Source organism: Aotus nancymaae, unplaced genomic scaffold (genome assembly GCF_030222135.1).
Source record: "Aotus nancymaae isolate 86718 unplaced genomic scaffold, 86718_ANA_hifiasm-v0.15.2.pri h1tg000033l, whole genome shotgun sequence".
Lineage (NCBI taxonomy): Eukaryota > Metazoa > Chordata > Mammalia > Primates > Aotidae > Aotus > Aotus nancymaae.
In genome coordinates, this window is record NW_026988447.1 from 20,627,185 (window position 1) to 20,652,700 (window position 25,516).

Below are 25,516 nucleotides of genomic sequence, written 5' to 3' on the forward strand. Positions count from 1 at the left end.
CTGCCTGAATTCTACTTTGTTTAATACTAATAATATTATACAAGCTTTCTTTTTGTTGGAATTTGCATTATTTTGTGGTAATAAAAAAAAATTCTTGTTCTTTGCCTACTATTTTATAATTTTTTAAAAAAAGTTTAAATCCAAGGCTTTTTTATTTAATCATCTTGCAAATACTTTCTTTTGTTCTTACAGTGTTCTTGTTGATGCACTTTTAATTTACTTACTTTATATTCTTATTTATAACTAATAATTTTCTAAATGTTTAGATAGCTGCAATAAAATTGATATTCAGCAAAACAAGATCTGTATATATAGATGTTTTCTGACCAAAGCATCAAAACGATCCATTTACTTTTTGTTTTTAATAATTTAGTTTTTATTATGTTCTGGAAGTTTATTGTGTATACATATAGTCTGTGAAAAATTCCGGCTTCACCGTTCATGTGTGCAGTGCATACTTTCTTTGCAATAGTAATTAAAGATCAGATAATATGAAAGATTTATTTACATGACTTACAGTTTGGTAGTCATCTTTTAAGCATTCAAGTTTGATAGGGAAATAAATTCTAATTTTATGTTTTGATATGGGGAAAATTGAAATATGTTGTGTCAAATGAGTAACTATTTCTATAATAGAAACTTAAAAACCCAAAGAAGAAATGAGATCAACCACTGCTCTTAAATAGTCAGAACTTGATATTTCTCTTAAGGTAAATTACTACAGATTTCTCACCCCAGAAATATAGAATATTTATTTATAAAGATATAGAGCTGGAATCAGCCTACGAATCATTTGCTTTCTTTTAAAAAATTTTATCAAAAAAGGGGGTCAAAAGAGTATAGTTAACAGAGTACCAATGATTGATTTGTAAAAGAGAAGTTTTATAACTGTGTATATTTTTTTCTATCACAAAATATCATTACTTCACTAAAAGACATGTCATAGGAAGAGAAATATACATGCAGTTTTTGTTATTTACCCTTACACTATCTTCCATTACATTGCTGAAAAGAGCATGAATAATGTTTTGTTTTCATTTTGAATTTATGTGATTTTTCCCTTTGTATTTTAAACATGTTATATTTCTCTTAAAAACTTGTCATGTTTACAGCTCAATGTATACTATTTTTCTTGCCATTATTTTTAATACTTTTAAAGTATTATAAGAAAATATACGTTTAGAGGGAGCAACATTATCTATGACAAAGCTATAGGTGTAAAGAATTGATTGTTTTACCTTTCTCAGAGAAAGCTCCTCATCTAGTTGTTTAATATGAAAGGTTTTTTTCTTGAAAAGGTTAAAAAAGTTCTAATCAACTTTTGTACATTATGTAGAACTTCATTTTCTAAACTCTGCAAAAGAAAGTTTCATATTTAATGGGGAATCATGAATTATTCCATTTATTATCTACTTACTCCTTTCAAAGACATGATCTGGATAAAAGGCGGGGTGAATAATTTCAAAAAAATACAATACATTTTTAATGGGAAGGTGCAAACTACAGATTCTCATGACTATTAGCAAGTGTAGAGGAAACAGAATTTTACTTGCAAAACTTGTCAAACTCTTGCAAAGATAAAATATATGACATACTTTAGTAAAAGAAGAATATAGTGAACTAAAGTTTTCTTTATAATGCAACTTGTTTTTACTAAGTTTGGTCTTTATATTCTCCAGCTTTTCATTTTTATTAAAAGTTTGATATTTCCCTGAATGTATATGGAAAATTGATAGTTCTTTTATTTATAATGCTGTATAGAGAACTAAAAGAAAATTTTAAATGATATTATTTGAGAAAAAGTTTTCCAAACAATAAAATTTCAAACTATGTGGCAGGTATCATAAAATTACGTTTCAGAAAATAGAGTGTCAGTGTGAAGATGGGTGATTTTAAAAAGAAGAAAACAGAGTGAATATCATATTCTATGGAGATTTTTGTTAATAAAAATTATGAACACTAATTTAGACAAACATCATATTATGAGCGAGCATGATCATATCTATATGTGTATTTAGGCTACTGTTTGTAGTCCTGTGATGTGAAGCTCATTTTTTGTTTCCCTCCTCTTTTCCTCATGTTTTTTCTTCTTATATTAGGACACAGAATATACCAGAATTGTCTTACTTATTTGAATTTGTTTTGTACTGTTCTAACTCAATTTAGAAACTAAGATTATTTCCAGGGTTTATTTTTCAGCTTAGGTTTTACTGGTTTTTCTATAGTAGAGACGTACAGTGTAATCTAAAAGAAAAGAACAAGAATCCATATGGTTGCTGCAGTTAGCCAAAGGTGATTGGAGTTAAGTGTTGTAATTCTGGCTTGAAAATACTTTCCCCAAAAAATTCTCCTTTAACAATGACATTCATTTTATATCTTTCCATGTGTAATCTTTGGCTTTAAATTTTTCTACACAAATTATTTTGAATAAAGTTTGAATTTCTTGAAGGAATTTGCAAGTAATAAGATGGTTGATCAAAATTGCATATGTAATTAACCTCATATAAGGAACTTTCCTTCCAATCCTTTTTTACCAAACTTCTAAAGAAGTTTTCGTTAAAGGTGATCACTTTTTGTGAGATCAACAAATGTTTCTAAAACAAACAGTATTTTTTTAAGTTGTAAAAATGTGTATGTTTGAGGGTTTTTGATAAAGAAAATAAATGATGCCAAGTGCTGTGCAACAGCTACATGGGTAACTATTTTGGTAATACTTTATATTGATGATAAATAGTTTATCCATTCCTGGTTGGTAACAATTGCTGCACTTCAAATATTTGATTAAATGGGAATCGCTTGAATAAATCACTTTGAGCAGGCTATGCACCAAAAAGTCTTTATGTTATTAAGGAAATTATCTAAAGTTATTGTTAAGATTGTAGTCCTGTACTATTTGCTAAATAAGCATGCTTTCCTCTGATATTTGTTAATAATTACAAATGAAAATACTGTTTGGTTTATAAACATTTGCTGATCTCACAAAAAGAGATTGCCTTTAATGCAAAACATTAGTTCTATCAAAATAGAATCTGTGAAATAATTTTTGTCCCATTCTACAAAAATATTCCATAACTTCTAAAATATAATCACCCATGTTGAAATGAATTCTTATTGTGCTATTGAGAGAATCCTTACTGATCAAATTTTTAGGTATTTTTATTATCTGTTGAAAGAGTTATATTAGTAATAGTACTATTTACAAAGTACCATCAGGTAAACTTTATTCCTTAATTATTACTTTTGTAAAAAGTTTTTTTTTAAAATTAGTTTAAAAAATATAAAGGTAACTTAGGTTAGTTTTTTCAAAATGGCATTTGAAAATTTATATATATACTTTTAAAATGTTGAAAGTCTGCCTATGCTTTTCTTTATTATTAATAGATAAAAATTCCAAAAATACAAAGCAAAATTTGCATATGCAACAGTTTACTTTAAAGTTCAAATTAGTAAACTTGTAACTGTTTAATCACATAAATTCTATTCCATAAAATGTTCTTCGAGGCAGATTTTATTTATATATTTAAAATTGTTAAATTAGTCCATCTACCTTAATTGAATCTAAATCAAAACTGAAACAGAATGCTATATTAATATTTATATTCTTATTTTTTGGTAATATTTATATATTGATTAATTTTTTTCATATAATAAAAGATGAAATCATATTATTTGAAGAGCAATTCTAACAAATTTCAAGAAAAAGTCTAAATTAATATATTGCATTAGACTATTTCTTTGGAATGAAGCTAAAATGTTAGTTATCTGAATCTTTACAAGGTGAATTTTCTATAATATATATACACTTTATATAAATTATACATATAATTTAAATAACATAACTATATTTTATATACATTATTTATAATTTTATATAAATTGTATAAATTTTACAGCAATATGTAAAATATTCAATGGTATAATATTAAACATATCACAATATTTATACCTTCAAATTATATATATATATAATTTGTATATATATATATTTTTTTTTTTGAGATGGAGTTTTGCTCTCATTGCCCAGGCTGGAGTGCAATAATGCGATCTCAGCTCACCTCAACCTCTGCCTCCTAGGTTCAAGCAATTCTCCTGCCTCAGCTCCTGAGTAGTTGGGCTTACAGGCATGCGCCACCATGACCCGGGTAATTTTGTATTTTAGTAGAAACGGGGTTTTTCCATGTCGGTCAGGCTGATCTCAAACTCCCGATCTCAGGTGATCTGCCCGCTTTGGCCTCCCAGAGTGCTGGTATTACAAGCATGAGCCACCGAGTTCAGCCTAAATTATATTTTTAATCTTCCCTTAAAGTGAATATGATTTATAAATTCTTTCAAAAAATCAAGATCCTTATAATGGCTATGATATTAAAATTATCATATGATTAGTCATAACTGATATAAAAACATTTTAATTAAAATATGTTAAACTATACGTACAGTGAAATGATTGTGTTGTGTTCATTATATGTTCTATATTCTTTAAGGAGGTTTGGAAATGTTTAGAAGACTTTAATAACAATGTTCATTTTAATGATGAATTCTAGTTGTAATGTCTAATTATAATAAAAGATTCTTTTGATCTAAGTATAATAAATTCTACTTTTTTGAGATATTAACATATAATTAAATCATATAGAAAATAAGCAGTAATCATTATTTATGATTGATGGATATATGAGATACAAAATGATTTGTTTTAGAGAATTCATTATAATTTAAAAGTGCTTTATATATGTATTTTATTTGGATTAATAAAAATTTCTCATTAAATATGTGAATGTTTAAGCATAAAATATTCTTCTAATTTTTCCAAAAATGAAAAATGAATGCTTTGAAAACCGTTAATCTATGATATACTACCTGCCCTATTTACATTTTTAATAGTTGTGTATTTGTTAACTGATCTTATAGACAGATACACGTTTTGCTGTTACCAGATGGATGAGAGAGAATACCATGCATAACTTTACATTTATCTTCTTTGAGTGTTGACTTATTTGCATATCAATTAAAATAATATCTGTATTAAGATGGATAATGAAAATTATCAAATTTACATGATGTAACTGCAGTTTGCTAAATTTCCAGTAGATGCCCCCAGAGACCAGTCAACTCATTGGAAATCCTGTAAATTGAAAAAGACCTTTTTATATTGAAACTTCTTTCTTGTTGTTATTTTGAAGTACATGAAAAATAAATTAAGAATTCTAAAAATCTTAACTCCCTAGTGTTTCTTACAAAAAATATATATATGAGTGTTGGTAGTTCAATTCTTAATCGTTACGAATCAATATTATGACTAATAATTGTGAACAACCTAAGTGTATAAAATTTAAAAAAATGCTTTCAGTTTTCATTGTAATTCTATATGGCTTTAAAGTAAAAAGTCATTTTAAACACTGTCATTTTTTTTTCTTTTTAATTTCTCTCTCTTTTTTATATGGCATTTATATGGCTAGGAAAATGGTATATTGTTATTTTAGCTTTGGGGAAAAATAGCATTTTTACCAAAAACTATAAAACATAAATAATTCATACAATTTTTATCAGTTAGTATGTGTGTGTTAAGAAAGGACTTTTTTTTTCATTCTAATTACAGTATACATAACATCTACCTACACTGAAAAGGATAGGTAAGAATAGTGGTTCACTTTATTCCAAGGAAATTATATTAACTGAAGCTATTAAAGTATTAATTTAAGTCAATGTAATTATCCCGTAGTTGATTCCAATAACATTTATCCTTACCATATGAATGTAAAACTATTATAACTGACACATAGATAACCCACTAGTGACTTATAAATATTAACTTAATGAAATAAAAGTATTATCCTGACTTTTGATTAGATATTACATATCTTTTGATTTTTATGTTTGTCAGATTAAATGGAAATTTTATGATCCTGTTTTAAAGTACTGTTTTTTATTGGACTTCTTTTGAAATATTTCACTGAATGTAAAGCTTCATCTTGATTCCATAATTCAGTTTATCCTATGAAAAAATATGTTAAATATATCAGTCATAATTGAATAGATGATAATGCTTTGATTTTAGAAATTCACCTAATTAATATAAAGACCTACTTAGGGGGTTTTATATTGGCTATTAGATGTATTAGTTTAGGTACAGAGAGAGTAAAATAAATTGTAATTTCTATTTCTTCCATCTATTCATCTTTTTCATATTTATAGAAGTATATGCTTATCCTTTTAAATGTTTGTCTTTGTCAGTGTTTTTCCTGCTAGAGTTTATCCCCTTGAGTGGAAATCTTATCTATTTAATTTTCTCTTCTTGGATGCTGCTGGCTGTCTGCTTCCTCCTCGTAAAAAAGAAAGATTCTCTGGGGCAGTCACAAAATGATACTGATCTCTCTCTCCAACAACCTAGCCATGGATTTCCGTGGATAAGGAGAATCACTTTCCAATGAAAAGTTTGCATCATAATTGTCAAATAACATCAAATTCCGGATCAATGCAAATAAACATAACATTGTGTGGAGGAGGAAGAGAAGAAGAAAGAGCAGCAACATATGATATAATAGGAGACAACGTAGGGAAATGGAAATAATTCAGAATTTGCAACCAGAGGGAGCTGGGTGTGAATTCCAATTCTGCCATTTACTATAAATAACTTGTATGGCTTTGGGCGATTCACAACCTCACTGAAGCCAGGTTTTTCAATTTGTAAAAATTGAAGTAGTACTTTATACAAGTTATTGTGCCAGTTAGGAATGATGTCGACACAGTACCTGACACATTGTGGATGCTCTATAAATAGTATCTATTCAAAATAGTTTAAGGCAGAGTTTTAAAACACTATAATATCTCCATGGCTGTTTGGCAGTAAATTCTCCATTTCCCAGCATCTCCACACGTTCACCTGCTGTCGAGTTATGCCATATTGTTCAGCTCTGCTTCCTGTCAGTTTCTAGATTTTTTAAAAATATTCTGCATTTTTTAAGGGAGATTTTGATGTGAATTCAAAACAACAGAATCTCCATTAAATGAATAGTACCCTTAAATGGTAATAAAACACATATGAAATGCATAACTATTTAATTCCATTCTCAAATGCATTCTTCTCAAGCTGCATCCCTTATCCCGTTGCAGCCCCAGGTATCTGCAGTGGCAAAGATCTTCCTTAGGATACAGATTTATAGATGCCCAGCATGTCCACGAATGTGACAACTTTTGCTTCTGTGAATGGCACATTTTTTTTCTGTCAGATGAATGCTCCTCATGTTTCATAATATTAAATCTCTCCATAAATTTTACCAGAGTTTTCTATTTTCATCCAGTATTGCAGCGTCAGTTCAAGAAGATTTTTCTTTTTCTAATGCTTAAAAACAGCATCTTTTAATTTAGACTAATACTCGTAAGTGTTTTAATGTGTAAATGAAATCAGATTAAAAAGTTTATTGCCAAATGACATAACAATTAAAATAATAAGTCTGAGTTTTGTTTATATTTCTATTTGTGTTTAGAACAGTTCTTTCATACAGCAAGTGAACTTTGGCTATAGTTCTCTGTTATGAAATTTAAAACCTGAAAAATTCAAATATAATGATAGAGATTGACATTCCTTTTTTTTAGACAGCTGATTTTAATAAATGAAGATTTTCTGGTTAAAAGAAATAATTCGCATTAACTATGAAGGTTTAGATAGAAATCTATTTATTAAACCACTATAATTGTTCTTTCTTACATGCACATGTGTGTGTAAAATAGAGATGATACCAGCATAATTCTATATACATATTTAAATACATTTCTATTTGTAACATCTCCTGTAAAGAATGATCTTTTTAAAAAATGTACTAGAAATTTTAAAAATTGATATTAGTTATATATCATAGATGTTTGAGGCTGAAAGAGGTAGTGGAAATAATGATCGTCCAACCCCGCCTGAATCACTTAGTGTTCTTTGGTCACAGACAGCAGAAACCGGTTCTAACTAAATCAAGTGGAAATAATTTTATTGAAAGGATAGAGTGGAATTTAGAGGAGAATCCAGATCAGAAGAAAAGCACCAGACTGGCCCCCTTGAATGGACATGGGTAGCAGGAACTACTAGAGAATCTTGTCAAGATTCTGCTGGATTAATTGAGCGCCAGCAACCTTCTACACTTTTGTGTTGCTTGTCTCAGGTTTCAGAATTTTGGGAGACAGACCAGTTGGCCTAATTTGGGTCAATAACTCACTCCTTGGCTAGGGAGTCCTTGAATTTCCGTGCCACCAAGACTGCACTCAATGTGGGACTGGTTATTTCTGAAATACTTTTGGAGTGCGCCCCCCTGTGGACGTGGAGCTAGATGCTGGCTGGGCCAAATCCCGCAAAAGCACCTTCATCTTCCAGGTGAGGGAAAGAAGGCCCAGTGATTTTTCTGAATTTTCTGACCCTGTTGGGATTAGAACTGAGATGGCTGTCTAACTGCCCTATCTAGCATTTATTTGTATCATTTACAGTCAATATTTTAATTTTTATCTATTTATAATTTTCTTCATTTTTGCCCCCAAATATTTTCTTCACTCCTAGGAAGATCTGGTGGGAACTCGGTGGCATTGCTTGTGTAAGGCAAGATTCCAACACCTTGTCCTCTCAGGCCGCCTATGCTACCCCCAAACTGCCTTCTGGGGTAACACTTGGAGGTCCCTTCAGGCTCCTGAAACTCCAGTTATCCAAACCTTAACTCATTATCTTTCTTCAAACCCGTCCATCCTTTCGTGTTCCCAACACAAATTCATAAACTTTCTTAAAAATGTTACGAGGTTTTTATGTGATTTTTTAAGCTCATCGTCTATCATTAGTGTTAGTGTATTTTGCTAAAGAGGGGCCTCTTTAGCAAATTACCAATTACCCATTATGCAGTCCCAAAACCTGGTTGTCATCCTTGCTCCTCCCTTTCCTTCACCCCCGATATCCTTTCAACTACCAAGTAATCCATATTTTTGTCTCCTAAATATGTTTTGAATTCACCTACTTCCCTCCATCCCTCCACCTTTACTGTGTTTCCACCCCTCGCACCTCTCCTTTCTGCAACCACCAGTCTCCCATCCGTTCTTCCTGCTCCCAGTTTTACCCTCCTCCCATCCCTTCTCTTGGATCAGGTGTGAATTTCTGAGTCACAGACTTGAGAATGCTAAATTGAAAGTCTTTATTTTTTTATAACTTAATTTTAATTCCTGGCCCTGAGCCTTGATCCTCCCTAGTGTAAAAATCCAATCTTGTCACTCTCAGGTAAAGTCAGTCCAATTTGGCAGTTTCTCAGGTTGTTCAAGATTCTGAAACGTCTTCACCTCACCGTATTTTCCTATATAGAAACAGCATTGCACTAGTGAGGGATTCAGGCGAGTAGAGTTACTAGATTTAGCAAATAGAAATACAGAGTGTGCAGTTCAGTCTGAGTTTCAAAAACAAGAAACTTTTTTTTTTACTATAAGTATGCTCTATGCAATATTTGGGGCATACTTCTAATTAAAAGATCATTCATTGTTTATCTGATGTTCAAATTGAATCAAATCTGGGATTCCTACATTTCATCTGGTAACCCCCCTGGGGTAACAGCATTTATTTTCAGATCCTGACCTGGAACAAGCTTGTCCAACCCAGGGCCCCGTGGGCCACATGCGGCCCAGGATGGCTTTGAATGCTGCCCACCACAAATTCATAAACTTTCTTAAGAAGGCTATGAGGTTTTTTTGTGATTTTTTTTTTTTAGCTCATCAGCTATCATTAGTGTGAGTGTATTTATGTGTGACCCAAGGCAATTCTCCTTCCAACGTGGCCCAGAGAAGCCAAAAGATTGGACACCCCTGACTTGTAGGAATTGGTGATTGTCACTGCATTTGTCCGGCCAGTATCCATTCCTTCCTCTGTCTTTGCGAACATAAATCTAGTTTTGTTTGGGGCAACAACATGCCCCAGAGCAGGTAAGGTATGTGTTTTTCCAGACTCCTTGCAGCAAGGTAAGGAGTGGGGCAGTGACACGGTTCTGGCCAATAGAAAAGTGGAAGTCTGCTGGTGGTTTCAGGAAGGTTTTGTTGTTCCCTAAAATAAAGACGCAGCCATAGCTACCCCACTTTCCCTTTCCTTCCTGTCTTAAAAGTGGACATAATGTCTGAAGCTGTAGCAGCCCTGTGGCAACCAGTAAGGGACCAGCAGGAGGGAAAGGTGAAGATCATCCCAGGGACATGGCCTTGAACTTGCCAGGCCACTGAACCAAGGCCCTCAGCTGCCTACCTTTAGGCAAGAAAATTAGAAACCTCCGTTTTTCACAGCACTGTGAGAAAAGTTTCTTTTACTGATAGCTGAATGCATTCATAGACTATGAGGTCTTCTACACGTGTCCATTTCTGATGCACCGAATCCGTCTTCGTTCTATCAGCTCTGGAAATACGCTGACCTGATCTCTTCCTCATTTCAAATATATCTTGTTTTCATACTAAATGTTTTGATCTTTTGACCTAGGGTCCATGTGGTTTCTTTATTCTCTTTAGAGGCTGGTTCTATCACAGTCTGGCTGCCAGATAGGAGAAGGTTGCAGTTCAGCTGGGACACTTCTTCCAGACGACTTTTGTAAAATGCAGTCTCGTCATGTCAGTTACCTGACTCTGGTCAGTAGCTCTACCTCCCTCCTAGCTTGGAGTCCAGACTTCTCACTGTGGTTTTACCATGAGATCTCTTCATGATCTGGACCCTGCCTTTTTTTCTAAACTTCCTGTCTCACCACTCTTCTGCTTGCCACTCCTTATTTATCTGTTGTGTACCTAAGCTGATCCACTGGATAAGAAATTCTTGGCAGATGCGAGCCTCGGCATTTTGTTTTGTTTTGTTATTTGTTTTTTGAACTCTGTAGGTGAATCTAATGCATAATGAGGACTTGAAAAGCAGCAGTGAGATTTCACATTTCCCAGAGCATTCTCACATACCTAATTTCATTTGGTTCCTAGAAGAATCCCCTGATGTAGGTAGCATATACTAATATACACAGCTTAGAGATGAGAAGACTGAAGACCCAGGGAGGTGAGGCCAAATTGAACTCAATCTTGGTGTTCTGGGCTGTTTTCACTCCACATGGAATTTTTGTTGCCAGTAGTATAGCATCATGTCATTTGTCCTATTTATTTCAAATAATGTAACATAATTAGTACGAAGCTATATCTTTTGGCATCTGATTGTTCTTTTAATGGCATAATGGCCAATACACAGCTATTATCTCACAGTTCTGTTTCCTATGTAGAAATTTTCATCATTTGAAATTATTTGTCATTTGCTTACTTACTTGTTAGTCACGTTCTCCCACTAGGATGTAAGCATCACAAGGGCGTGGAAACTATTTGGATTAGAACAGTGCCTAGCACTTAGTAGGAAACTCAGTACCTATTCGTCCTGTGACTAAGTGGAATATTCACCTGTCAGTCTATCTTCTTGCATTTAATTGTTGAAGTTAGCTTAGGATTATTAATCATTAACTTAATTCTGACTGAAATAATTTAAAAATATATATTTTGTAATAGATTTCAATAAATATTTTCTGCGTGAATGAAAGAATGATGAACTTCTGTAACATACAGTGAAACTACTAATACAGAGGGAATATTATTTTGATATTAAATGGCAAGTTTTATTTTTGCTTGGCTTGTTGGAGTGTTTTTTTTTTTTTGGAGGATTTTTTTTTGGTAGGAGGCTGATGTATCAAGTTTTTGAATATTCATCAGTCAACTATCTTATTTGTCCTTATCAAATGGAGCTCAGCTCTGGAACCGATATGTTTATAATGTAATTTCATTAAAATTACTGTATTTAGATCGCTCCTGGCATCTTTCATTAAACAGAAGTTGTTCAATTATAAGTGTTTGAGGCAAAGATCTTTTGATAGTTTTCAGTGCTTCCACTGAGGGAAAAAAGGCAACATGATTCAACCTTTAATTACTAGAGAATTAAAACACCATGCAGACTGAAAGGATTAACATAAAGCTTTGAATGTTCTGATTCATATTCCTAGTTATAGGAACTCCTACAAGAAGAACATCTGTGTGGACATGCTGCGAGATGGTTATCATAAGTCCTTCACCGAGCTCTTCGCTCTGATGGAGCAGTGGGATGCCCTGAGGGAGGCTGCGAGAGTCAGGTCCCTCTTCTGGCTGCAGAAGCCCCTGGAGGAGCAGCCTGATAAACTGGATCACTTCTACCACTACCTGACCAGGGCTGAGGACGCTGAGAGGAAAGGTAAGTGGTGGGACTGTGGGCAGAGCACAGCATAAGCCAGAATGATGAGCATCTGGAGGAAGATTCCAGACTGTTTCATGTATGAATTTGAAACATTAAGACAACTTGGCACACTTCAACCCAGTCAATTAAGCGTATTTATGGAATTAATGATAGGGAATGTTGGATCAAGAGGCTTCCCAGACACAGGGGCATCCTGGTGATGTCATTCTGAGCCAGGAAAGACAACGCATAGCACCTAATAACATCTTTAGAACTTTCCCATGAATTAACATAGTTCCTATCATTAGGTTTAAACCTTTCTACAGTTTTTCTGTATATGTGATCTGAATATTGACTTTCACAGAGGAGATACTTTCAAAGAATACTATAGCTTGAAAATCACACTGATTTTCCTAAGTTTAGATAGTAGACTTTGAAGTTTGGGTCAAGAAGTCCTACTGATTTGAATTGGAGAATCTGTCTTAGTAAATAGTAAAAAGACATGAAAAGTCTGCAATTCGCAATTGCAAATAAAATTGCTAATTTTATATTTTCAATGACATCATTTCTAATAAATTTTTTTCACATTTCAAAATTTTCCAGAAAGTTAATAAACATTCCAAGTATTAAAGAAATATTTTCATCTCTTTACTAATTATATTGATATTGTCATAAATATTTCTTAATTACATATTAAGAACTGATCATTTAAACTAGTCAGCTATAATCAGAAAAAAAAGGAAATCCAAAAAAAGAATTTGGCATGTAAATTTGGTATTCTAAATTATTCTTTTTTCCTTTTTTTTTTTTTTTGGAAAATACCACAGAATTCAAAAAGAAAAACTCAGGCCTTAACATGACAATGTCTACATGTCATTTCAGGCTTTTCTATGAGAAAATAAAGTATTAGCAACTTTTTGGCACCATGGAGAAAATCTATGGGGATATGTTAGCAACATTAGAAGGGTCTCTATGTGTTGGAGTTGATACATATTTCCCATCAGGTTGTGACCTAACTTAAGAATATGAGACACACAAAAATGTGAACAACAAAATAAATGAACTAGAGTGTGTGTGTGTGTGTGGGGCAGGGGGCGGGACAGGAGGTGGTTATTTATATTATGAATAGATGTGAAAAAAAGTATTTTGGTGAACTTTAAAATATGATTTACAATAATTTCTCAAGAAATTAACTGTTGTAAATAAATAGTACTATTGTAAAAAACCTACATTCTGGTCAGAAGCCATGGCTCACGCCTATCATCCCAGCACTTTAAGGGACTGAGGTGGGCAGATCATCTGAGGTCAGGAGTTTGAGACCAGCCTGGCCAACATGGTGAAACCCTGTCTCTACTAAAAATACAAAAAAATTAGTCGGGCATGGTGGCAGGTGCCTGTAACCCTAGCTACTCAGGAGGCTGAGGCAGGAGAATTACTTGAACCCAAGAGGTGGAGGTTGCAGTGAGCTGAGATTGCGCCATTGTGCTCCAGTGTGGGCAACAAGAGTGAAACTCCATCTCAAAACAAAACAACCTACATTCCAGTATTAGCCCAAAATTCTAAAGTGATATTTACACTGAAAGTAGAACTAATTATTAGCCATTTTATTCCATTGAATTTTATCATATTCACTGTTTTAAATTGAGGCTTTCATTGAAGATAGTGTAAATATAAGCTAAATACGTCACTTGTCATAAGGTGTCATAGATATCAGCCAGCTTGTTGTAAAGCTTTTTCAATTTATAAAGAACCTAAAATGCCAGTCTATTTCAAGGTAGAAAAAATTTTAATTTATAATATTTCTTATAGGAAAATTGCTATATTTATAAGTAAAAATATTTCTCCAATCCAAAAGTTAACAAAGTCCAACTGCTTTTTTTGTTGTTGTTTTGTGACAGAGTCTTACTCTGTCGCCCAGGCTGGAGTACAGTGGCACCATCTCGGCTCACGGCAACCTCCACCTCCCAGGTTCAAACGATTCTCCTGCCTCAGCCTCCTGAGTAGCTGGGACTACAGGCATGCACCACCATACCCAGCTAATTTTTGTATTTTTAGTATAGACAGGGTTTCACCATGTTGGCCAGGCTGATCTCGACCTCAAGTGATCCATCACAAGGATCCAGAGATCCAACAAAAAGCTTTATAACGAAGGTCTCCCAAAGAGCTGGGATTACAGGCATGAGTGACTGTGCCCAGCCCAAAGTCCGACTCTATAATAGCCAATGTCTCTTCTGTAGGGTTATCTCCCACAAAATGCAGTGGCTTTTGTCTGATTGAAATATAGAAAATTAAAATTACTGCAAAAATATCACTAGAAAAACTTCAGCATGTAAACATTTGTGTGGCCTTTTATCAAAAAAAAGTCATAATTTTTTTTCCACATTCAACACATGAACTTTATTAGAGGTAAATTGTTGTTTGAATTAGGAACGTACCAGAAAATGAGATATGCACATTCATTCTTATTAACTTGAATGAATCCTAAATCTTAAAACGTGCATGTATGCCTAGAATATAGAAATATGTTAATAGTGTCTTAAAGTTCCATTCCAGATGGTTGTGAGATTGGAGACAATTTTCCTGAGAGAGCATGTTACTGAGCATTCTCTTTGCTTCTCACTGAAAGGACCATCACTCTAGGGTCACGGTGAAGTTCATTTAATCAAAGCTATGGCACTAACAATAGTCATCTCAGGTCAGTTCTCTCTCTTGAGACTTACAGAGCAGTAACCTAGAGTTATTTAAATTACTTTACAAAATATCACTTGCTGTTTTATAGCAGAGGTGTGTTTAAAGTAAGCCAATCATTTCTTTTTGGGTTATTTTCCATTTTTTAAAGTGTTTCTTTGTCCCTGATACATTTTTAAAAATTTATCCATTGTCATGAATCATTGCTGTGCCATCTGTAACATCTGATTAGGGCCTTGTGCCCCATGGGGCTGGGGAAGAGATGGCAATAATGGCAATGGGTAACAAAATCAATAGATAATTCAAACATTATTTACACTTGACTTTTAAATTTATTAAGAGTTGAGCAGCAATTTTTTTACTAAAGTGAAATTCCACAGGTATTTACAGATTTTATGTAAAGCAAAACAAAAAATATTCTGGTGAAATAAGTTTGAGAAATACCAGGTGAAGTAACACTGAGGTTAAGCAGGTTGATTTATTGCAGGACTAATCAGAACATTTAACATGCTGATGTATATTGTGTGGCTTACTGAAAAAGGAAATCGGAAAATTGTTTCCCAAATTTATTTCATTGTAGAATCTTCTTTTTAAGGAGCATAGGAAATACACAATAAAACTAATTTTCATCTTCTGAATATAACTGCTGACAATTTAAAGAAGTGGTCCACAAGCAAGGAGAGAAAGCTGCTTATAGCCTGTAAAGGCCACAGGGCATGTATTTGGATTGCCCAAAGATTTGAAACTTCAATATATTCTTTTATATTTCATATTCTGGAAAGCCATCCATTTTTTTCATAGAAAAATAGCTTAGCTGACAAGTAGTCTTTAAATATATAATTTTGGTAGCTTATCTAACTCATTCCTTAAAAAAAAAAAAAACCTTATGAAATGTTGGGAATATTTTTACATTAAGGTTTAATTACTAAAATATAAAAAAAAGTTTCAGGACTGCATATATTTTTAATTATATATATCCTTTTTATTAAAGTGGAAAATAGAAAATGTTTTACTTACTGGCTTCTAAAAGCAATAACTCTCTAATCAGTAAATATAACCAAGAATATGAAATATTACAAAACAGACTTTAGTGTTATATTCATATTATGTAGGAAGTTCATAATGGAAAAGACAAAGCCCAGAAGTAATTGTGAATTGGGGGTATTTGCATCAAATAAATAACTCAGGAGTATTTGCATCAAATAAATAACTCGGTCTCCCAAAGAGCTGGGATTACAGGCATGAGTGACTGTGCCCAGCTCCACTTTTCACCTGAGCTGTCACCTATTGTGAGGGTCCTCAAAAAGCAGAATGGCTCTCCAGAATCCCCAGCAACTTCCAGGATAGGGAGAACTTTTTATTTTGTTTTCTAGTTATTAAATATGTTTTGTTACAAATCTTAATTTCCACTGAAATTTTTAAAGAAGTATATATATAGAAAACATGTATGTAAAGGAATAGAATTGGTTTTAGAAACTTCTTTTGAAACATTGGGGTGACTTATTTACAGTTCTGCAAAACTACCCTTTGTTGTAATCAACCTGTTTCATTTTTTCTGGGTCTTGATTTTAATCTTATATGTGTCCTAGTGGGCAATATTTTTCATAATTGTAATCCCTTCAGGAATATGTGGGTTGACTCCCCTGGTAGTAGTGAACAATTAATATCAGTGAATTCCAATAGATAATTATTGTTATTAAAACATTATTGGAAGGGTAACCCAGAGACCACTGCATATTTATAATACAACTATACTTTCAGCATAAATACAAAAGACACAAAGGTTATGAATTTGGGCTGAGGCATGACTTACTAACACTTTTTGTTCAGGTTTACTATCACAGTGGGGTTTATAAGACTGATTCACAATTCATGGACGCACTTTTTATGTACATAGAGGTTAGATATCCTTTCGAAAAAAAAAAACCTACAGGAGTTTAACTAACAACTATCTGAGTAAAAATCACTAGTCTTTATGCATTTCCAGCAAAAAAAAATAGAAACTACCCATAGAAAACAGAAGCATAGAAGTCTACTCTTTCTTAACATTACTAGAAATGTGTATTGCTAGAAACTTTGGTAGAAAGTATATGGAGCTTATAGGGTCATTCTGATCATCATTTGTTGTATCTGTCAACCCTGTGACATTTTTTTATAATATGAAATACTTTGGTATTTTCATATCCATTCTGCTTTCTTCATTTACATTATCTTTTGGCATGGCTGAGAAACACTGCCATCTCTAGAATCTCTAAGTACTTTCAAACCTCCAGTGAGAAAAGTACTCAATGATACCATGTACTCTTGTCTTCCAAAAGCACTGAGCACATTGCTAGTAGGTATTGTTATGTCCTATACCTGAACGTTTCCTGTTTTCAACCAAATAGTGTCAATTTCCAACATGTTTTAAGTTTTCAGAAAGGATTTCATTGCTTTACTCATCTGTACATCCTTTAATTATTGTAATGAAGTTAATAGTTACAATAAATTAGTTTTTGCATTTAGATTCAATTTTTAAAATTCTTAGTCATATCTTTAAGGAAAAATAGGAAGTAAATGTCATGATATTGGTTTGACATTCTAAAGGATGTGCCATGAGACATCTTTCTAATGTCATTCATGATGCTTTTCTCTCTTTGAAGAATCCTTTGAAGATGTGTATAATAACTTGTATGCTCTGGCCTGTTACTTCAATAATTCTGAAGACAAGTGGGTAAGGAACCACTTCTACAAACGATGTTTTAAGATTGCTCAGCTGATCAAGATTGACAGTGGGAAGAAAGAAGCCGAGGCACATATGCACATGGGTCTTCTCTACGAGGAAGATGGTGAGTGGGCATTTGCCAGGGTGCCTTGGGTGTGCTTTGGTGGATCTGAGATCACACAACTGAAAAGCATGTTGTGGTTGAGAGAAAGACCTGAGATTTCAGCATAATCACGTATATTATTGACATCAAAAAGCAAAACCATGTGACTTGTGGACCCAGCTTTAATATGCCTTGCAGAATATTTTTTGCAGAATTCCTTGCTCATGCTTCTGCCTGAGTGCTCAGACTACAGTTCCCACCCAATAACATCCTCACCAAGAGAAAGCATCCTCCTCCAAACCCCTCCACACACAGGATGGAAAAAAAGAAAGGTATACTTTGTGATTTTTGTAATGTCCCATGCCCCTTTAATGAAAACCATAAAATATATAACTCACATATCACCTCATCATGATTTTTAAAATAATTCCTGAAGAAAATACTCATTTAAAAATAACTTCATACTTAATAATGTTAAGACAAGCCAAAATCTAAAACAACCACAAAATTGTCAGAAGTAATTTTGTATAGTGCTTGATCAAGAATTGCAAATATGAATTTAAGAATGGAAAATTCTTCATGGCAGAATAGTGTATAGATAATATGCAAAGAAAATGTAGGGAAAGATGTAAAGATTTGATCTTGAATAATGCCATTTCTTTCCCCAAAATACTATCTCATTTTGCATAAAAGTTTTTACTTTGGTAAAACTGCTAAATTTTAAAAATATTTATTATTTTGTGACTAGGACTGCATAGGACTTTGAAAGTGCTTCAGTAAGTTGCAGTTAACGTGATTGTAGCTAAAACTCGTGAGGCACCTGAACATGGTCAGAAGCCATCGTGTATGTCCGACATAGGGAGTATTAGAAATACAGAGAAGTGAGAGATCATGCAGACTAGATTCAAGGAAGGCACGATGCAATCAGGAGGGACTGGCAAGGAACTTGGAAGATGGGTGGAATTTAGGCTTGTAAATAAATAGGAATATATTCTGTGAAGAGGGAACAGTATATACTAAAGCATACTTAGAGCAGCTGATAAGAGGGACAACCAGTGTCCAGTGGGAAGTGTGGGGGTGTTTTTTGCAATACTTAAGTGATTTTTTAAAACTTGTAAGTTCAGGGTACATATGCAGGTTCGTTGCATAGGTAAACTTGTGCCACGGAGTTTGTTGTATAGATTATTTCATCACCCAGGTATTAAGCCTAGTACCCATTAGTTATTTTTCCTGATCCTTTCCCCTCTTCCCACCCTGGGAAACCACAGTGGGAAGGTAGGATAGGGACACAACAGCAGTCAGAGATTGACTTAAGCTTCTGTACATGGAGGGCAAGGTAAGAAGTGTGACCTCAATCTGTCTGTGATACAAACTGTGGGAAGAGGGAGAGGAGGAAGGAGGGATGGCTAGGAAGCTGATGCATTCAATGTAATTAACTTAGATAAAACAGTGGAAAAGTACTGTATTTAAGAGAAATATTTAAGTATTCCACTGCAGTGCAATCTATAGTATCCCAGAAAAGGGAATTAGCTAAATGTATTAAGCAACATCCATGCAACAGAGTTCTGTGCAGTCATGATATAGGTTAAAGCAAAAGTCAGTTCATTCAACAAACAGTGATTTAGAACCTCATGTCAGGGGATAGAAAAATGAATAAGACAAGGTCTCTGCCCTTGTAGAGCTTACGTTCTTCTAGGAAAACCAGGTCTTAACAATTAATAGCTACATAATATAATATTAAGTCAATGTTAAGTGCTACAATAAATAATAAAGTAGAGCAAAGGGATTCACAATGGTGATCACTTTATATAAGGGGCTTAACTTTTAAAAGCTAAGACAGCAATGAAATGAGGGAGTAGCCCTTGTGAAAATCTGAAGAAGGGGCTTCCAGAGGGAGGACGCAATAAATGCAAAGGCGCTGAGGCAGGTGCATGCTGATCATGCCCGACGACCACCAAGAAGGCCAGTGTGATGGGAACACGGTGAGTGGAAGGTGGGGAGTAGAAAAAGCTGAATGAGACAGGGATGCTTAGGATGGATCACACTGGGGCTTGTAGGCCAAGGTGAGGACTTTGTATTTTATTCCAAATTAATATAGGAAACCCCAAATATGTGTCAGTTTCAGAAAATGCTCCTGATGCATTAATAAGATATAAAACACAATGTAAAATATATTTATATTGTGTATGTATCGTACACGAACGCATTAACAGTAGTTTTTTCTGAGTTTGAAGACTCTAGGTGATTATAAACATACATACTCTAGGTGATTATAAACATACTCTAGGTGATTATAAACATACACACTGAAGACATATGATTTACTATAAAGTGAGAAGTTATTTCAAAGTTGTTAAAAATTTCTAGCCTGTTGTTAAAAGTCAAGTTTTGATAACATGGGGGAGAAATGCTGGATATAGTATACATCTAAAGTAAAAAAAGAAAAAAAGTAAGTTTTTTCAAATTGTGCAAAAGTTTGAAATTGTACAAAATTTTCTAGCCTGTTGTTAAAAGTCAAGTTTTGTTTTTAAAATTGTCCAAAATTTTATATTTCCTTATATAAAATTGAAAGTAAAACTGTTTTTATTTTCTTTTTGTAATTATGCCATTCTGTCTGGTCTGTCAAATGGATCTGTCAATTACTGACACCCCAAAAGAAGCCCCAGAATAAATCATACATAATATATGAAAATAGGACTGAAGAAGTCAGGGCTATGTTTTTTTTTTTCCTTCTTCTTCTTCTTTTTTTAATTGTACTTTAGGTTCTGGAGTACATGTGCAGATCATGCAGGATTGTTGCATAGGTACACACATGGCAATGTGGTTTGCTGCCTCCATCCCCTTGTCACCTATATCTGGCATTTCTCATTGGCTGCCTCCATACTCCTATCACCTGTAACTGGCATTTCTCCCCATGTTATCCCTCCCCAACCTCCCCAGCCCCGACCGTCCCTCCCCTAGCCCCCCCAACAGACCCCAGTGTGTGATGCTCCCCTTCCTGTGTCCATGTGTTCTTATTGTTCAACACCCACCTATGAGTGAGAACATGTAGTGTTTGATTTTCTGTTCTTGTGTCAGTTTGCTGAGATGATGGTTTCCAGGTTCATCCATGTCCCTACAAAGAACATGAACTCATCGTTTTTTATGGCTGCATACTATTCCATGGTGTATATGTTCCACATTTTCTTTATCCAGTCTATCATTGGTGGTCCTTTGGGTTGGTTCCAGGTCTTTGCTATTGTAAACAGTGCCGCAACGAACATTCACGTGCATGTGTCTTTATAACAGAACGATTTACAATCCTTTGGGTATTTACCCAGTAATGGGATTGCTGAGTCAAATGGAATTTCTATTTCTAGATCTTTAATGAAAACTGAAGAGTGGCCATAGTGAGATTCAGATAGCTGTCATAAGTGCATTTTGAATGTTTCTGTAAATTTTATTTCTGATTTTTAAAAACTTGGTTTGATTTTTAACTTTTTTCTGGTAGTGAAAAACATAAAACTTAAACATCTTAACCATTTCTAAGTATATTTAGCAGTGTTAAGTATATTCGCATGGCCGCACAACCAATCTCTAGAACCTTTTCACCTTGCAAAACTGGAACTCTTTACTCATTAAGCAACTACTCCCCACATTCCCCTCTCATTCTGATTTTTAAAAATCTCTTAATGCATTCCTATTGGAGGATGTATACATTGCTTAATTAATGTATTCATTCATCTATGCTCCCATTCATTCAACAAATATTCTGCCTCTGGGCCATGTGGTTAGTACGCATGGCGCCGTGGCTGCACCTACCATTTAGTGGCAGCCACACAGCCACTGTGAGAAAGGATGAGGTTGGAAGATGTGAGCAGTCAGGGTGGGTCTGCCATGAGATCACACTCCCAGGTCCTTGGCTTGCTCGAGTTTAGCTGCCCTACCCTATTGCATGATGAAATGTACTCATATTTCATAAGTAAAAAGTTTGGGTTATGAAGAACTGTAAAGGCTTTTGCTTTTGAAATTATTTGAGTGTGTGTTATTGTGTTTTGGAACTACTTTTTGTCAGATCTAAAATATTTTTCCATGCCCTTAAATAGTTCATAAACCCTAGAACCATACCTTTATTGCCTGACAGATAAAACAACTAAGTCAGTGTTGATGAAAACTCTGGAGACTAACTTTGAGTGTTTGATGTACCTAGTGAGGGTGAAAATTAACTGTGAAGCTTCTGTAATATGGGCTAGAATTTTCAACCAAAAAAGAGTGAACTAGGATTTTCAAGACTATGTGGCTAGAACGGAGTGGGAACTCACTGGGCTGAAGGGTTCCCTCTGAGGTGATGGTGGCCCCGCTTTCACCTATCTGACCTGGTTGGTCCAGACAAGCAAATGGAGGGCCTGCGGCAGCAGCTGGGTGGCAGCTGTGCCCAGGGGCAGGTGGCAGCATCCTGACTCCAGGGGTGCCCCCATTCATGCTAAAGCAGAACATTAGCCAGCAGATGGCAATGGGCAGGTTGTCAGGCCCAACCAAGCAGGCTATAGTCCAGGGCAGGGCTCCAGTACACTCAGGGAACCATAGAACAAATGAGGAACATGAGCAGAAGCAATAGCACAGAGACAGGGCACATGACTACAGTCAGGGGTCAAGTTCATCCCACTGGTTTAAATGTGGCCAGAGCCCCATGGAGAGGCCCCTGACCAGAGTCATGAACAGCAGACAAATTCAAGTCCCTACTGCTGCTAAAAATGGGTCTCTGGTATGCAGCACGACCTGGTTCCCTTTGGCTCCAGGGATGACAGTCTCATTCTTCAGGTCTAATAGCCTCAGATCTACAGTTAGGGTGGTTGGCTTGGAGCAGTCATAAACTGAAAAATACTTGGAACAAATCAGCTGTATCTTCTTTTAGAATGGTGACCGTATTTGTAAGGATTTTATTGTGCGAACAGGACATGGACAAGTCGTATTCTCGCTGTTTCTGTGGGGCACTGGAGAAAGCTCTTAGACATGGATCAATAGGAGATGTTCCCATTCATTCTAGATCTGCACACAAAGGTCTAGCAGGGCCAGACATAACCGGGGAAACAACAGCTCCTCCTCTGGTATGAGCTGAGACCAGGGAACAAGATGAGCGGCACAGCCTTCATTTCAATCCTATCCTGCAAGGTCAGCATTCATGGCTGGATTCAATGCCAGCCCCTTCTCTGGCATGATGAGGGGACTGGGGTCCAAGCCTTGCAGTTGCAGCTTTATTGGTGAGGGTTGGAGGGCATGCAAACTAGCAGTAGGATTTGCTACACCAGCATTCATAGTTGGGGAAGCACCAGCACTTTCCTCTCTCCTCTTCCCCATGATGAGCTAAGTTCAAGCCTTGCTTTTCACCAAATTAATAGACTTAAGCACTGAGACTAGATAGTTTACATGGAGTTGTGCAGGAGGCCAGCCTTCTTTGTGAGGGGCTAGACTGGAAAGATCAGTCTTGGACAAATTAACCCTTCATTTCAATCTATATTTTAGTCCTATCCCTTCTCCCAATTCCAGTGGGTAGCTCATAAGTATCATCTCCCATTTCATCAGCAGCTCATTCCATTTCAACCCATTAACTGTGAGTCTAGATATTGAGTTTGCTGTGGGAAACCAGGAGGACAATTAGATGTCTTCCTGGAGGATGGATGATTGGTGACAACCACAAGGTACTGAATATATTCACTGCAGACAAGGCAAGGGAGGCCATTGTAAGAACAGCTTAGAAAGTGCACATTTTCCGGTTTGGAAGACCCTCCTGTATGACTTTAGTAAAGGCTAACCATGATCTAAAGCATTAATTCCAAGTTTTTCCAATGACTGAGGGACTTCTGAAGAAAGAAACAGCTGTCCTGACTAGCTTGCTCAGATTCTAGGATTTATTGTTGACCGTCAGTTTTTGGACAGACACGGGATAGTATATCTCTATAATTGCCAGGAGCTCAGAAGGCATCAGGAGCAGCACAGTATTGTGAAGACACATTGGCATAACTACCAGCTCTCCCCTGAAACATCCAGCAGTGGAAGGCATACCCAGCAACAGACTTCTGGAGGAGACTACCACTATAAGGGACTGTCCCCTTTCTTGTTTTGATCTCATAGAGAGGAGTTAGAATTGGGAGCCCACTTATCCCTGTTTGCTGATGGTCAGTAACCTTCTCTAATATTTCCTCTACCCATTCTTTATTGGTCATGGGATCTACGTGATTTTATTTTATTTTTCCATGAGTGTTATGAAACAGTGATTCAGCTTTCTTCTCAGTAGAGTATCCATCTCATCCTTGGCAACATCTTTTACTCTCAGTAAAAACACAAGAAAATCTATAATTGAGTCTTAACCCTTTAGGTCCCCCACTCCTTGATTTTCCAAGGCTCATTCCTATTAACAGTCACCAACTCCCAAAGGCTGACAACTCTGCTACTAGACTCTCTCCACTCCAGATTGAGCCTTTAATCTATCTCTGCTTTCCTGACTTGCTTCTGGAAGGCCATGATGTGTGCCTGGACAGATATTCCATTTACTGGAACAATTGCCATGCTAGCAAGGTAACTTGGTAAGCAGCACTCACAGAAGGCCCACCTGGGAGCAGCATTGCTTTGTTAGAACTTGCAGAGTCAAGAGCAATACCAGGGTGCCGGTCTCCCATTATTCTGCCCTCAGATGCTGTATGATGAGGGGCCAGATGCAATAGCAATATGACATGGCAAAGCCTTGGTACAGTTGAGCATTCATGGTTTGATGTAACACCAGCCCCTCCCTTGCATGATCAGCAGGGGGCAGCAGGGGTGGGGAGAGGGACTGAGGGGAGAGGCCTTATGGTTTTGGTCATAGGGCATGGCATACAAATAGCAAGATTTGCCACATAGGCAATCATAGTTTGGGGAACACCAACCTTTCCCCTGTCAGGAGAGAGAGACTGGGGTTCAAACCTTTGGAACAGGTCAAGATTGATTGCCTTGAGCACTGAGCCTCACTAGTTTCTATGAAGCTTTGTTACAGTCAATCTTCTTTTTCTGAGAAGCTGGCCTGCAGGGGATCAGTTCTGGATGTGTTAATACCTACCTCTCAAGTCTTTAAATTCTCCATAAGGAGTACTGTTAACACAAAGAGATTTTAGTTATATTATGACCACAAAAGTCTTATCCTTTAAGAATGGGGACAAAGATGGGACCATGAGTAAGTCTGTAAGCTTCAAAAGAAACTTCACCCCTAAGACTAGGTATTTTCAAGAACTGACCAGAGTAGAAGAAATCTAATGGGTTAAAGTAAGAGAAGAACAAACGTCAGCCCTAGAAGAATGCCTGGTAAACATGATAATTTTTACCAACTACCACCTCCCTTTTGTTAGCAGAAGAGGATTCCACCAGCATCACATGGTCAGTGAGTAGAACCAAGGGCGGACTGTCCACTCTGCTTGCCTTTAAATACCAGAACTAAAGAGCATCCTCCTAACTGAGGGATGTAGGAGATGAAAGGAAAACTAAGTCTATTTCCTGAGGCTTCACCTGGGAAAAAGAATAAACCTGTTAAAGTGACAGTTTTAGAAAACTGCTTTGTATCTTCATAAAGACAAAAGTAGAAACCAGAAAGGCATAAGGATAGAATCAGATGATATGAGAACGAGCACCAGATAAAATCAGGAAGACTTTCAATATGATGTCTTAGGAAAATGAAGATAAAGGGTAGAGAAAAAGTGAAACTTACATAATGAAAAATTGACTCTGTGATGTTGAGGAAAAACTTGAATAATGATCTCAAATTGCAGGTGAAGGACTAAGAAATGAAAACGATGAGAGAAAA

At 35.4% G+C, this 25,516-nt stretch overlaps 1 protein-coding gene across 1 annotated transcript in view; it reads left to right on the forward strand.

Annotated features, from left to right (window-relative positions):
• Window positions 1-25,516, forward strand: part of TTC29 (tetratricopeptide repeat domain 29) — a 235,395-nt gene that overhangs the window by 21,560 nt on the left and 188,319 nt on the right. The window contains 2 exon segments of the mRNA XM_021666727.2: window positions 12,006-12,229; window positions 17,542-17,727. Coding sequence (XP_021522402.2) covers window positions 12,006-12,229; window positions 17,542-17,727 — 410 coding nt within the window.